The sequence below is a fragment of the Carcharodon carcharias genome, chromosome 9 (assembly GCF_017639515.1).
Source record: "Carcharodon carcharias isolate sCarCar2 chromosome 9, sCarCar2.pri, whole genome shotgun sequence".
Taxonomy (NCBI): domain Eukaryota; kingdom Metazoa; phylum Chordata; class Chondrichthyes; order Lamniformes; family Lamnidae; genus Carcharodon; species Carcharodon carcharias.
Genome location: NC_054475.1, coordinates 15,933,765 through 15,948,226, shown reverse-complemented (window position 1 = coordinate 15,948,226; position 14,462 = coordinate 15,933,765). Strand labels below are relative to the sequence as shown.

Below are 14,462 nucleotides of genomic sequence, written 5' to 3'. Positions count from 1 at the left end.
CCCATACTCTCTCACTGTAAATGACCACGCTGTTTCTCCCATACTCTCTCACTGTAAATGACCACGCTGTTTCTCCCACACTCTCTCACTGTAAATGACCACGCTGTTTCTCCCTTACTCTCTCACTGTAAATGACCACGCTGTTCCTCCCATACTCTCTCACTGTAAATGACCACACTGTTTCTCCCATACTCTCTCACTGTAAATGACCACGCTGTTTCTCCCATACTCTCTCACTGTAAATGACCATGCTGTTTCTCCCATACTCTCTCACTGTAAATGACCACGCTGTTTCTCCCATACTCTCTCACTGTAAATGACCACGCTGTTTCTCTTACAGTCTCTCACTGTAAATGACCACGCTGTTTGTCTTGCAGTCTCTCCCTGTAAATGACCATGCTGTTTCTCCCACACTCTCTCACTGTAAATGACCACGCTGTTTGTCTTGCAGTCTCTCCCTGTAAATGACCATGTTGTTTCTCCCACAGTCTCTCACTGTAAATGACCATGCTGTTTCTCCCACACTCTCTCACTCTGACTACACTGTTCCTCTCGCAGTCTCTTCCTGTAATTGACCACGCTGTTTCTCTCACTGTAAATGACCATGCTGTTTCTCCCATACTCTCTCACTGTAAATGACCACGCTGTTTCTCCCATACTCTCTCACTGTAAATGACCACGCTGTTTCTCCCATACTCTCTCACTGTAAATGACCACGCTGTTTCTCCCACACTCTCTCACTGTAAATGACCACGCTGTTTCTCCCTTACTCTCTCACTGTAAATGACCACGCTGTTCCTCCCATACTCTCTCACTGTAAATGACCACACTGTTTCTCCCATACTCTCTCACTGTAAATGACCACGCTGTTTCTCCCATACTCTCTCACTGTAAATGACCATGCTGTTTCTCCCATACTCTCTCACTGTAAAAGACCACGCTGTTTCTCCCATACTCTCTCACTGTAAATGACCACGCTGTTTCTCTTGCAGTCTTTCACTGTAAATGACCATGTTGTTTCTCCCACAGTCTCTCACTGTAAATGACCATGCTGTTTCTTCCACACTCTCTCACTCTGACTACACTGTTCCTCTCGCAGTCTCTTCCTGTAAATGACCACGCTGTGTGTCTTGCAGTCTCTCCCTGTAAATGACCATGTTGTTTCTCCCACAGTCTCTCACTGTAAATGACCATGCTGTTTCTCCCATACTCTCTCACTGTAAATGACCATGCTGTTTCTCCCATACTCTCTCACTGTAAATGACCACGCTGTTTCTCCCATACTCTCTCACTGTAAATGACCACGCTGTTTCTCTTGCAGTCTTTCACTGTAAATGACCACGCTGTTTCTCCCACAGTCTCTCACTGTAAATGACCATGCTGTTTGTCTTGCAGTCTCTCCCTGTAAATGACCATGTTGTTTCTCCCACAGTCTCTCACTGTAAATGACCATGCTGTTTCTCCCACATTCTCTCACTCTGACTACACTGTTCCTCTCGCAGTCTCTTCCTGTAAATGACCACGCTGTATCTCTCACTGTAAATGACCATGCTGCTTCTCCCACACTCTCTCACTGTAAATGACCACGCTGTTTCTCCCATACTCTCTCACTGTAAATGACCATGCTGTTTCTCCCATACTCTCTCACTGTAAATGACCACGCTGTTTCTCCCATACTCTCTCACTGTAAATGACCACACTGTTTCTCCCATACTCTCTCACTGTAAATGACCACACTGTTTCTCCCATACTCTCTCACTGTAAATGACCACGCTGTTTCTCCCATACTCTCTCACTGTAAATGACCACACTGTTTCTCCCATACTCTCTCACTGTAAATGACCACACTGTTTCTCCCATACTCTCTCACTGTAAATGACCACACTGTTTCTCCCACACAATCTCGCTGTAAATGACCACGCTGTTTCTCTTGCAGTCTCTCACTGTAAATGACTGCGCTGTTTCTCCCACACTCTCTCACTCTCACTACACTGTTCCTCTCGCAGTCTCTTCCTGTAAATGACCACGCTGTTTCTCTCACTGTAAATGACCATGCTGTTTCTCCCACACTCTCTCACTGTAAATGACCATGCTGTTTCTCCCATACTCTCATTCTGTAAATGACCACGCTGTTTCTCCCACATTCTCTCACTGTAAATGACCACACTGTTTCTCCCACACTCTCTCACTGTAAATGACCACGCTGTTTCTCCCATACTCTCTCACTGTAAATGACCACACTGTTTCTCCCATACTCTCTCACTGTAAATGACCACGCTGTTTTGCCCATACTCTCTCACTGTAAATGACCATGCTGTTTCTCCCATACTCTCTCACTGTAAATGACCACGCTGTTTCTACCATACTCTCTCACTGTAAATGACCACGCTGTTTCTCCCATACTCTCTCGCTGTAAATGACCACGCTGTTTCTCTTGCAGTCTCTCACTGTAAATGACCACGCTGTTTCTCCCACAGTCTCTCACTTTAAATGACCACGCTGTTTCTCCCACACTCTCTCACTGTAAATGACCACACTGTTTCTCCCATACTTTCTCACTGTAAATGACCACGCTGTTTCTCCCATACTCTCTCACTGTAAATGACCACGCTGTTTCTCCCATACTCTCTCACTGTAAATGACCACGCTGTTTCTCTTGCAGTCTCTCACTGTAAATGACCACGCTGTTTGTCTTGCAGTCTCTCCCTGTAAATGACCATGCTGTTTCTCCCACACTCTCTCACTGTAAATGACCACGCTGTTTGTCTTGCAGTCTCTCCCTGTAAATGACCATGTTGTTTCTCCCACAGTCTCTCACTGTAAATGACCATGCTGTTTCTCCCACACTCTCTCACTCTGACTACACTGTTCCTCTCGCAGTCTCTTCCTGTAATTGACCACGCTGTTTCTCTCACTGTAAATGACCATGCTGTTTCTCCCATACTCTCTCACTGTAAATGACCACGCTGTTTCTCCCATACTCTCTCACTGTAAATGACCACGCTGTTTCTCCCATACTCTCTCACTGTAAATGACCACGCTGTTTCTCCCACACTCTCTCACTGTAAATGACCACGCTGTTTCTCCCTTACTCTCTCACTGTAAATGACCACGCTGTTCCTCCCATACTCTCTCACTGTAAATGACCACACTGTTTCTCCCATACTCTCTCACTGTAAATGACCACGCTGTTTCTCCCATACTCTCTCACTGTAAATGACCATGCTGTTTCTCCCATACTCTCTCACTGTAAAAGACCACGCTGTTTCTCCCATACTCTCTCACTGTAAATGACCACGCTGTTTCTCTTGCAGTCTTTCACTGTAAATGACCATGTTGTTTCTCCCACAGTCTCTCACCGTAAATGACCATGCTGTTTCTTCCACACTCTCTCACTCTGACTACAATGTTCCTCTCGCAGTCTCTTCCTGTAAATGACCACGCTGTGTGTCTTGCAGTCTCTCCCTGTAAATGACCATGTTGTTTCTCCCACAGTCTCTCACTGTAAATGACCATGCTGTTTCTCCCATACTCTCTCACTGTAAATGACCATGCTGTTTCTCCCATACTCTCTCACTGTAAATGACCACGATGTTTCTCCCATACTCTCTCACTGTAAATGACCACACTGTTTCTCTTGCAGTCTTTCACTGTAAATGACCACGCTGTTTCTCCCACAGTCTCTCACTGTAAATGACCATGCTGTTTGTCTTGCAGTCTCTCCCTGTAAATGACCATGTTGTTTCTCCCACAGTCTCTCACTGTAAATGACCATGCTGTTTCTCCCACACTCTCTCACTCTGACTACACTGTTCCTCTCGCAGTCTCTTCCTGTAAATGACCACGCTGTATCTCTCACTGTAAATGACCATGCTGCTTCTCCCACACTCTCTCACTGTAAATGACCACGCTGTTTCTCCCATACTCTCTCACTGTAAATGACCATGCTGTTTCTCCCATACTCTCTCACTGTAAATGACCACGCTGTTTCTCCCATACTCTCTCACTGTAAATGACCACACTGTTTCTCCCATACTCTCTCACTGTAAATGACCACACTGTTTCTCCCATACTCTCTCACTGTAAATGACCACACTGTTTCTCCCACACAATCTCGCTGTAAATGACCACGCTGTTTCTCTTGCAGTCTCTCACTGTAAATGACTGCGCTGTTTCTCCCACACTCTCTCACTCTCACTACACTGTTCCTCTCGCAGTCTCTTCCTGTAAATGACCACGCTGTTTCTCTCACTGTAAATGACCATGCTGTTTCTCCCACACTCTCTCACTGTAAATGACCATGCTGTTTCTCCCATACTCTCATTCTGTAAATGACCACGCTGTTTCTCCCACATTCTCTCACTGTAAATGACCACACTGTTTCTCCCACACTCTCTCACTGTAAATGACCACGCTGTTTCTCCCATACTCTCTCACTGTAAATGACCACACTGTTTCTCCCATACTCTCTCACTGTAAATGACCACGCTGTTTTGCCCATACTCTCTCACTGTAAATGACCATGCTGTTTCTCCCATACTCTCTCACTGTAAATGACCACGCTGTTTCTACCATACTCTCTCACTGTAAATGACCACGCTGTTTCTCCCATACTCTCTCGCTGTAAATGACCACGCTGTTTCTCTTGCAGTCTCTCACTGTAAATGACCACGCTGTTTCTCCCACAGTCTCTCACTTTAAATGACCACGCTGTTTCTCCCACACTCTCTCACTGTAAATGACCACACTGTTTCTCCCATACTTTCTCACTGTAAATGACCACGCTGTTTCTCCCATACTCTCTCACTGTAAATGACCACTCTGTTTCTCCCATACTCTCTCACTGTAAATGACCACGCTGTTTCTCTTGCAGTCTCTCGCTGTAAATGGCCACGCTGTTTGTCTTGCAGTCTCTCCCTGTAAATGACCATGCTGTTTCTCCCACACTCTCTCACTGTAATTGACCACGCTGTTTGTCTTGCAGTCTTTCCCTGTAAATGACCATGTTGTTTCTCCCACAGTCTCTCACTGTAAATGACCATGCTGTTTCTCCCACACTCTCTCACTCTGACTACACTATTCCTCTCGCAGTCTCTCACTGTAAATGACCACGCTGTTTCTCTCACTGTAAATGACCATGCTGTTTCTCCCACACTCTCTCGCTGTAAATGACCACGCTGTTTCTCTTGCAGTCTCTCACTGTAAATGACCACGCTGTTTCTCCCACAGTCTCTCACAGTAAGTGACCACGCTGTTTCTCCCACACTCTCTCACTGTAAATGACCACGCTGTTTCTCCCATACTCTCTCACTGTAAATGACCACACTGTTTCTCCCATACTCTCTCACTGTAAATGACCACACTGTTTCTCCCATACTCTCTCACTGTAAATGACCACGCTGTTTCGCCCATACTCTCTCACTGTAAATGACCATGCTGTTTCTCCCATACTCTCTCACTGTAAATGACCACGCTGTTTCTACCATACTCTCTCACTGTAAATGACCACGCTGTTTCTCCCATACTCTCTCACTGTAAATGACCATGCTGTTTCTCCCATACTCTCTCACTGTAAATGAACACACTGTTTCTCCCATACTATCTCACTGTAAATGACCACACTGTTTCTCCCACACTCTCTCGCTGTAAATGACCACGCTGTTTCTCTTGCAGTCTCTCACTGTAAATGACCACGCTGTTTCTCCCACAGTCTCTCACTGTAAATGACCATGCTGTTTGTCTTGCAGTCTCTCCCTGTAAATGACCATGTTGTTTCACCCACAGTCTCTCACTGTAAATGACCACGCTGTTTCTCCAATACTCTCTCACTGTAAATGACCACACTGTTTCTCCCATACTCTCTCACTGTAAATGACCACGCTGTTTCTCCCATACTCTCTCACTGTAAATGACCACACTGTTTCTCCCACACTCTCTCGCTGTAAATGACCACGCTGTTTCTCTTGCAGTCTCTCACTGTAAATGACCACGCTGTTTCTCCCACAGTCTCTCACTGTAAATGACCATGCTGTTTGTCTTGCAGTCTCTCTCTGTAAATGACCATGTTGTTTCACCCACAGTCTCTCACTGTAAATGACCACGCTGTTTCTCCAATACTCTCTCACTGAAAATGACCACACTGTTTCTCCCATACTCTCTCACTGTAAATGACCACGCTGTTTCTCCCATACTCTCTCACTGTAAATGACCATGCTGTTTCTCCCATACTCTCTCACTGTAAATGACCACGCTGTTTCTACCATACTCTCTCACTGTAAATGACCACGCTGTTTCTCCCATACTCTCTCACTGTAAATGACCACGCTGTTTCTCCCATACTCTCTCGCTGTAAATGACCACGCTGTTTCTCTTGCAGTCTCTCACTGTAAATGACCACGCTGTTTCTCCCACATTCTCTCACTGTAAATGACCACGCTGTTTCTCCCACACTCTCTCACTATAAATGACCACGCTGTTTCTCCCATACTCTCTCACTGTAAATGACCACACTGTTTCTCCCATACTCTCTCACTGTACATGACCACACTGTTTCTCCCATACTCTCTCACTGTAAATGACCACGTTGTTTTGCCCATACTCTCTCACTGTAAATGACCATGCTGTTTCTCCCATACTCTCTCACTGTAAATGACCACGCTGTTTCTACCATACTCTCTCACTGTAAATGACCACGCTGTTTCTCCCATACTCTCTCGCTGTAAATGACCACGCTGTTTCTCTTGCAGTCTCTCACTGTAAATGACCACGCTGTTTCTCCCACAGTCTCTCACTTTAAATGACCACGCTGTTTCTCCCACACTCTCTCACTGTAAATGACCACACTGTTTCTCCCTTACTTTCTCACTGTAAATGACCACGCTGTTTCTCCCACACTCTCTCACTGTAAATGACCACGCTGTTTCTCCCATACTCTCTCACTGTAAATGACCACGCTGTTTCTCCCATACTCTCTCACTGTAAATGACCACGCTGTTTCTCTTGCAGTCTCTCGCTGTAAATGACCACGCTGTTTGTCTTGCAGTCTTTCCCTGTAAATGACCATGTTGTTTCTCCCACAGTCTCTCACTGTAAATGACCATGCTGTTTCTCCCACACTCTCTCACTCTGACTACACTATTCCTCTCGCAGTCTCTTCCTGTAAATGACCACGCTGTTTCTCTCACTGTAAATGACCATGCTGTTTCTCCCACACTCTCTCACTGTAAATAACCACGCTGTTTCTCTTGCAGTCTCTCACTGTAAATGACCACGCTGTTTCTCCCATACTCTCTCACTGTAAGTGACCACGCTGTTTCTCCCACACTCTCTCACTGTAAATGACCACGCTGTTTCTCCCATACTCTCTCACTGTAAATGACCACACTGTTTCTCCCATACTCTCTCACTGTAAATGACCACACTGTTTCTCCCATACTCTCTCACTGTAAATGACCACGCTGTTTCGCCCATACTCTCTCACTGTAAATGACCATGCTGTTTCTCCCATACTCTCTCACTGTAAATGACCACGCTGTTTCTACCATACTCTCTCACTGTAAATGACCACGCTGTTTCTCCCATACTCTCTCACTGTAAATGACCATGCTGTTTCTCCCATACTCTCTCACTGTAAATGACCACGCTGTTTCTCCCATACTCTCTCACTGTAAATGACCATGCTGTTTCTCCCATACTCTCTCACTGTAAATGACCACACTTTTTCTCACACACTCTCTCACTGTAAATGACCACGTTGTTTCTCCCATACTTTCTCACTGTAAATGACCACACTGTTTCTCCCACACTCTCTCGCTGTAAGTGACCACGCTGTTTCTCTTGCAGTCTCTCACTGTAAATGACCACGCTGTTTCTCCCACAGTCTCTCACTGTAAATGACCATGCTGTTTGTCTTGCAGTCTCTCCCTGTAAATGACCATGTTGTTTCACCCACAGTCTCTCACTGTAAATGACCACGCTGTTTCTCCAATGCTCTCTCACTGTAAATGACCACACTGTTTCTCCCATACTCTCTCACTGTAAATGACCACGCTGTTTCTCCCATACTCTCTCACTGTAAATGACCATGCTGTTTCTCCCATACTCTCTCACTGTAAATGACCACGCTGTTTCTACCATACTCTCTCACTGTAAATGACCACGCTGTTTCTCCCATACTCTCTCACTGTAAATGACCACGCTGTTTCTCCCATACTCTCTCGCTGTAAATGACCACGCTGTTTCTCCCACACTCTCTCACTGTAAATGACCACGCTGTTTCTCCCATACTCTCTCACTGTAAATGACCACGCTGTTTCTCCCACAGTCTCTCACTGTAAATGACCACGCTGTTTCTCCCATTCTCTCTCACTGTAATTGACCACGCTGTTTCTCCCATACTCTCTCACTGTAAGTGACCACGCTGTTTCTCTTGCAGTCTCTCGCTGTAAATGACCACGCTGTTTGTCTTGCAGTCTCTCCCTGTAAATGACCATGCTGTTTCTCCCACACTCTCTCACTGTAATTGACCACGCTGTTTGTCTTGCAGTCTCTCCCTGTAAATGACCATGTTGTTTCTCCCACAGTCTCTCACTGTAAATGACCATGCTGTTTCTCCCACACTCTCTCACTCTGACTACACTGTTCCTCTCGCAGTCTCTTCCTGTAAATGACCACGCTGTTTCTCTCACTGTAAATGACCATGCTGTTTCTCCCACACTCTCTCACTGTAAATGACCACGCTGTTTCTCCCATACTCTCTCACTGTAAATGACCACGCTGTTTCTCCCATACTCTCTCACTGTAAATGACCACGCTGTTTCTCCCATACTCTCTCACTGTAAATGTCCACGCTGTTTCTCCCACACTCTCTCACTGTAAATGACCACGCTGTTTCTCCCATACTCTCTCACTGTAAATGACCACACTGTTTCTCCCATACTCTCTCACTGTAAATGACCACGCTGTTTCTCCCATACTCTCTCACTGTAAATGACCACACTGTTTCTCTTGCAGTCTCTCACTGTAAATGACCACGCTGTTTCTCCCACACTCTCTCACTGTAAATGACCATGCTGTTTCTCCCATACTCTCTCACTGTAAATGACCATGCTGTTTCTCCCACACTCTCTCACTCTGACTACGCTGTTCCTCTCGCAGTCTCTTCCTGTAAATGACCACGCTGTTTCTCTCACTGTAAATGACCACGCTGTTTCTCCCACAGTCTCTTCCTGTAAATGACTACGCTGTTTCTCTCACTCCCTTGCTGTAAAAATTGAGATCTAAGATTGTTAAGGGTGATGTGAAAATAAAGGTTTTTGTGATTATGAAGCGTTGAGATAGAGTGGATAGTGATAAATTGTTTCCTACTGGTGAGAGAGGGTAACAAGAGAGGACAAGTTTCAGATAATCACAAAATGAAAGGTAAAAAAAAGTTTTTAGAATGCAGAAGTCATTGTCAAAGCAGAGTCCAGAGGCTCCTAGAAAAGGAAGCTATGTGATTGAAAAATGGCCTATTAACTGGATTAAGTGAAGAGCTGGATACTGAGAATAGAAGAGGTGGGATATTAAAGAATATAAGGAATGAGCATAAAAGTGAGAATGGACTGGTTGTAATTAAAGGATATAGGGAGCGAGCAAGAGAGTGGGATTAGATTGGTTGGGATATCAAAATCATAGAAATTTACAGCATGAAAGGAGGCCATTCAGCCCATTGTGTCTATGCCTTCCATCCTAATCCCATATTCCAGAACCTGGTCTGTAACCTTTTAGGTTATGGTGCTTCAGGTGCATGTCCAAGTACATTTTAAATGTGAAAAGGGTTTTTGCCCCCGCTACCCTTTCAGGCATTGAGTTCTAGGCCCTACAACCCTCTAGGTGAAAAACTTTCTCCTCAACTCCCCTCTCATCCTTCTACCAATCACTTTAAATCTTTGCCCCCTAGCTATTGAACTCTTTGCTAACAGAAATAGGTTCTTCCTATCCGCTCTATCTATGCCGCTCATAATTTTATGCACTACAATTAAATCTCACCTCAGTCTCCTCTGTTCCGAAGAAAACAACCCTAATTTAACCAATTTTCCTTATATCTAGAATTCCCCAGTCCTGGCAATGTCCTCTGCACCCTCTCTAGTATAATCACATCCATCCTGTAATGCAGTGAGCAGAAATGTATGCAGTACTCCAGCTGAGGCCTCACTATTGTTCTGTGTAGTTCTAGCTTCACAGCCCTGCTCTTATACTCTTATACAGGTAGATAAGGTGGTTAAGAAGGCACATAGAATTCTTCCTTTACTGGTTGAAGCATAGCCCTGCTCTTATACTTTGTGCTTCAACCAGTAAGGGAAGAATTCCAAGTGCCTTCTTAACCACCTAAGCTACCTGTCCTGCTACCTTCAGAGATCTGCTGACATAGGGCAGAATGGTTCCAGAGTTGCACTAAGTGTGGTAGTGGATGGGAAGAAGAACGTTTTACCCGCCGGCTGTAATGGCTGCTTTTCACGCCGTTTTGTCCCAATCCCAATCACGCATTCCCGGGAAACATGCCGTTTCGCGGGTGGGCGGCCTCCAATTTGCCTGCCGTGCCATCCCCTTCGCTGCAGCTTCACGCCGGGTGCCAGATTTAAAGTGCAGCCACGCAAATACCTCCGTGCTTCCAGCCCAGGACTGCTGCACAGGAGACATGGCCCCGAAAGGCAAGAAGTCTGCAGCCTCCCGATTCAGTGACACGTCCCTGGGACCGTCTTCTAGACACCGTTGGAGCCCACTGCGATGCCCTTTAACCCCCGCTTTGGTCACAGGTGGCCCATCAGGTCTCACCGCTCCAGCTTGGGAGGCGGTGGCATTGGTGGTCGGTGCCAGTGCTGCACAGAAGAGGTTGGCCATCCAGTGCAGATAGAGGATGAGTGATCTCATCCGTGCAGCCGGGTTAAGACTACCATCTCAGTACACCTTCACTGGCATCTCACTCACATCCAGCTCAAGGGACATCACCACTCACTCTCTCACATCTCCCTCTGGCCTCAGCTCCTCTGGAGGCTGCCTCCTCAGCCCTCACCATGTCGAGGCCACTTGCGCAGATCAACATTTGTCCCCACACACACTCTGGGATACCCCCCCTTCCCAGTAATGCCTAGCCCTGCAGTCTCTTCCCTGGCCTGAGGCCACTTATCCCCCTTCCCCAAGCAAGCCCTAGCCCTGCAGCCATTGAAAAGTCCTGAGTGAAGTGCAGCTCGCCAAGTGCCCTTCGTTTACGTGCCCAAGTGATTCAGCGTGGGGGGGAGGGGGAAGATGATTCTGGCGAGCAGGGCTTATAATAATGTGCAGATGTATTAAAATGAAATTCCTGATGCTCAGCGGTGGGAAATGCGGCCCGCCATTGCCAGCCGCAGCGGATGATCGCAAGCTGGTTTCACGCCTTCTGGCCATATTGTCCACTCAGAGCCGCCCGTGACACCCAATGCCAACAGGCGCAGAAAATTCCGCCCCCGGACACAAAAGTCTGTGTTACTCTACGCTTTCCAGTATCTTACCGTTTATTTTGAGCAGGAGTGTGGAATTCAGCTGGTAGAATATTTATCGCTCGCCCTATTTGCTCTGCAGATGGGTGGTGGTGAGTCGCCTTCTTGGGCACTGTTGATTGGCTGGCTGGGCCATTTCGGAGGACAGTTAAAAGTGAACCACAGGCGATGTTTCAGGTCGAGATGACCAACAGATGCTGCTTTGACCTCCTGAGCATTTCCAGGATTTTTTGTCTACGTTTCAGATTTTCAGCATTGGCAGTACTTTGCTCCTATAAGACTTAGTCACATTGGGTGTGGATTGCATATAGGCCAGAGCAGATAAGGATGGCAGGTCTCCTTCCCTTAAGGAACTAAAGGCTAAAGAGAGTGAGCAGGAGAGCTGGTTAGATTGGCTGAATCATGTGGAGGAAAATCCCAGTGAAATGACCTGGTTCCTTGTAACATTCTAGGATTCTGTCAGTCGAATGGGAGACTCACATGAATCTTCAGTTGCTCTCTGAAAGATTTGGTCAAAGGGAGAACTTGTAGATGAACAAGAGTTTTGTAAACTAGAGAAACTGTTTCTAAAGGATGTCAATGCAAGAGGAAGACATTACTAATGCAGCTTTGTGCTGCAACATTTCATAAATCTGTCTGTGTTGTTCATCCTAAACTCCTGCAGAGATTGAAAAGGCAGTCAGTGAAAAACAAGAATGACAAAATCTATCCAGTGGGTCACGCAGAGAAGCAAGAGAATATCAAGAAAAATCGTTACAAAGACATTGTACCCTGTAAGTCAAGGTTTTCCATTTCAAATCTCCCGTTGCTTTTTAGAATCCATTATCATCCTGCTGGATTCCAGAGAACCTTTCATTTCTTAACTTCTGCTCAAGTTTTCTCGCCTTGGAATCATTACCGAGGATCTTGAGTAGATTGCGTGAAAGACAAATTCACTGCGTTTGAATGATATAATTGGATGGCTAGTGGCACAGGATGGGCTAAATTTGAAGCATTTACTTCTTGCAGCTAAATATTCCTCATGTTTTATACCAGCTTTAACTAGACCTAGGAATTGATGAAAGTTTAAGGCCTGGATTTTCGGTCCCGGTTTGGGAGCGCAGAACCTGGACATTGCCCGGCTCCACAATCCCAACCGGGGAAAAAGTGCGCCAGAAGTTGGGATTTTCATTCCAGGGTGGTGGCGTTGTCTGGCAGTCAGTGGGTGGGGGATTGGGAGGCTGCCAAGTGCAGAGGTAGTATTGATCGTGGGCAAATCTCAGGAGCCATGCTGAGATTAAACAAAGTAAAAGTGTGTATTGATGAATTCAGTATTTAAAAACATAGTCTCATTCTTAAAAACCCATTACTACATTTACATTCTTTCAGCTACATCCTTATAAAAACATATAGTTCATTCAAGTGCTTAATCCCTTATAAAAACAAACTTTGGAATTCACAGTCTCATTTCAAAGAATCTATAACTACTTGGAGCTGTCAATGAAATTGAAGGTACTCTACTGTGAAAATGGAAGATTGTGAAATCAATCATGTAGCACTAATCCAGTAATGGTAGCCTTCAGGCTTATGTCAATAGACTGGGTAAAATAGCAAGCAACAATCTTTTTAAACACTTCAGACATATTTTTCAAAGATTTGAAGGGTGGTAGTTTTAAATGCCCTTGACAGCTTAACAGTTGCTTCTGAAAATTCATTTTGACACTTCTAACAGTTCCAATGAACTTGGTAGTTAATGCATTTGTGCACCTTTCATGCACATTCATGCCTACTTTGAACAATCCGAAGGGACATCTGACCTCCCCCAAAGTGCACCTGAACTCCCTCAAAGATGTCCTGGGACATTTATCCAAAGGACTCCACAAATTACAGATTAGCCCCTACTGGGTGTAACCTGCACACATCATGTTTCACATACCTGGTTCATCAAAATCGCACATGAGTGGAGGCAGCTGCTGATTTAAATCAGCAGCTGCCTCTGTGAAATGCGCACGCGTGAATCCTGACCCGGGCTCATCCTTGACCCTGTGAAAATGGTAGGTGTCGTGTTCAGGGCGACTCTTCCAGATTTCAGGCTTGTCTACATTTTCGCAATGATGGAGTGGACCTCCGTCATTACAAAAATCCAGGACTAAGAGTTTAGTGATGTTTAGGTTATGGGGGCCTTATCCTGTGCAGATGTCACTGAATTATTTTTCTTAGTATTTTGACAGAATCAGGGATAGAGTTAAAATATTAAAAATCTGAAAAATGAATGCAATCTACCTCAAACTGCACACTTCTGGTTTTAACAGAAGAGGAACCAGGGAGGGAGGTTGAAATCATTTAATGAGCATGTCTGTATGCCTCCATTTTATGAGATTTCTACTTTAACCCATGCTGGATAGGCTTGGGGGCTGGTAAAGGAGGTTCAGAAGGCCCAGCTTCATCATAGGTAAATTTGCAGCACTGCCTGTGGGCCAGGAAGAGGAGCAGTGCTTCCTCCAAGCCCAACATACTAACCTGTAACCAATCTCTACATCATATATTTTCCTCAGCCCAACTATCTTCAGCTGCTTCATCAATGACCTTCCCCTCCGTCGTAAAGTCAGAATTGGCGATGTGCAATCAACAGCAAACAACGTTCAGCACCATTCGCAACTCCTCAGATACTGAAGCCATCCGTGTCTAAATGCAGCAAAACCTTGCCACTTGTCAGCCCAAGCCTGGATATTGGCAGGTAACATTTGTGCTATACAAGTGCCAGGCAATGACCATCTCCAACAAGAGAGAATCCAACCATTGCCCCTTGACACTCAGTGGCATTACCATCACTGAATCCCCACTATCAACATTCTGGGGGTTACCATTGACCAGAAACTGAACTGGACTAGCCATATAAATACTGTGGCTACAAAACCAGGTCAGAGGCTAGGAATCCTGTGGCGAGTAACTCACCCAGTTCTCCCA

The 14,462-nt window shown here is 45.6% G+C and overlaps 1 protein-coding gene across 5 annotated transcripts in view; it reads left to right on the top strand.

Moving 5' to 3' along the window:
- LOC121281777 (tyrosine-protein phosphatase non-receptor type 22-like) overlaps positions 1–14,462 on the top strand; it is a 100,848-nt gene that overhangs the window by 15,058 nt on the left and 71,328 nt on the right. For all 5 annotated transcript variants that reach the window (XM_041194749.1, XM_041194750.1, XM_041194748.1 and 2 more), the window contains exon 2: positions 12,181–12,289. In XM_041194749.1, coding sequence (XP_041050683.1) covers positions 12,212–12,289 — 78 coding nt within the window. In that variant the 5' untranslated portion in view covers positions 12,181–12,211. The remainder of the gene's footprint in view (positions 1–12,180; positions 12,290–14,462) is intronic.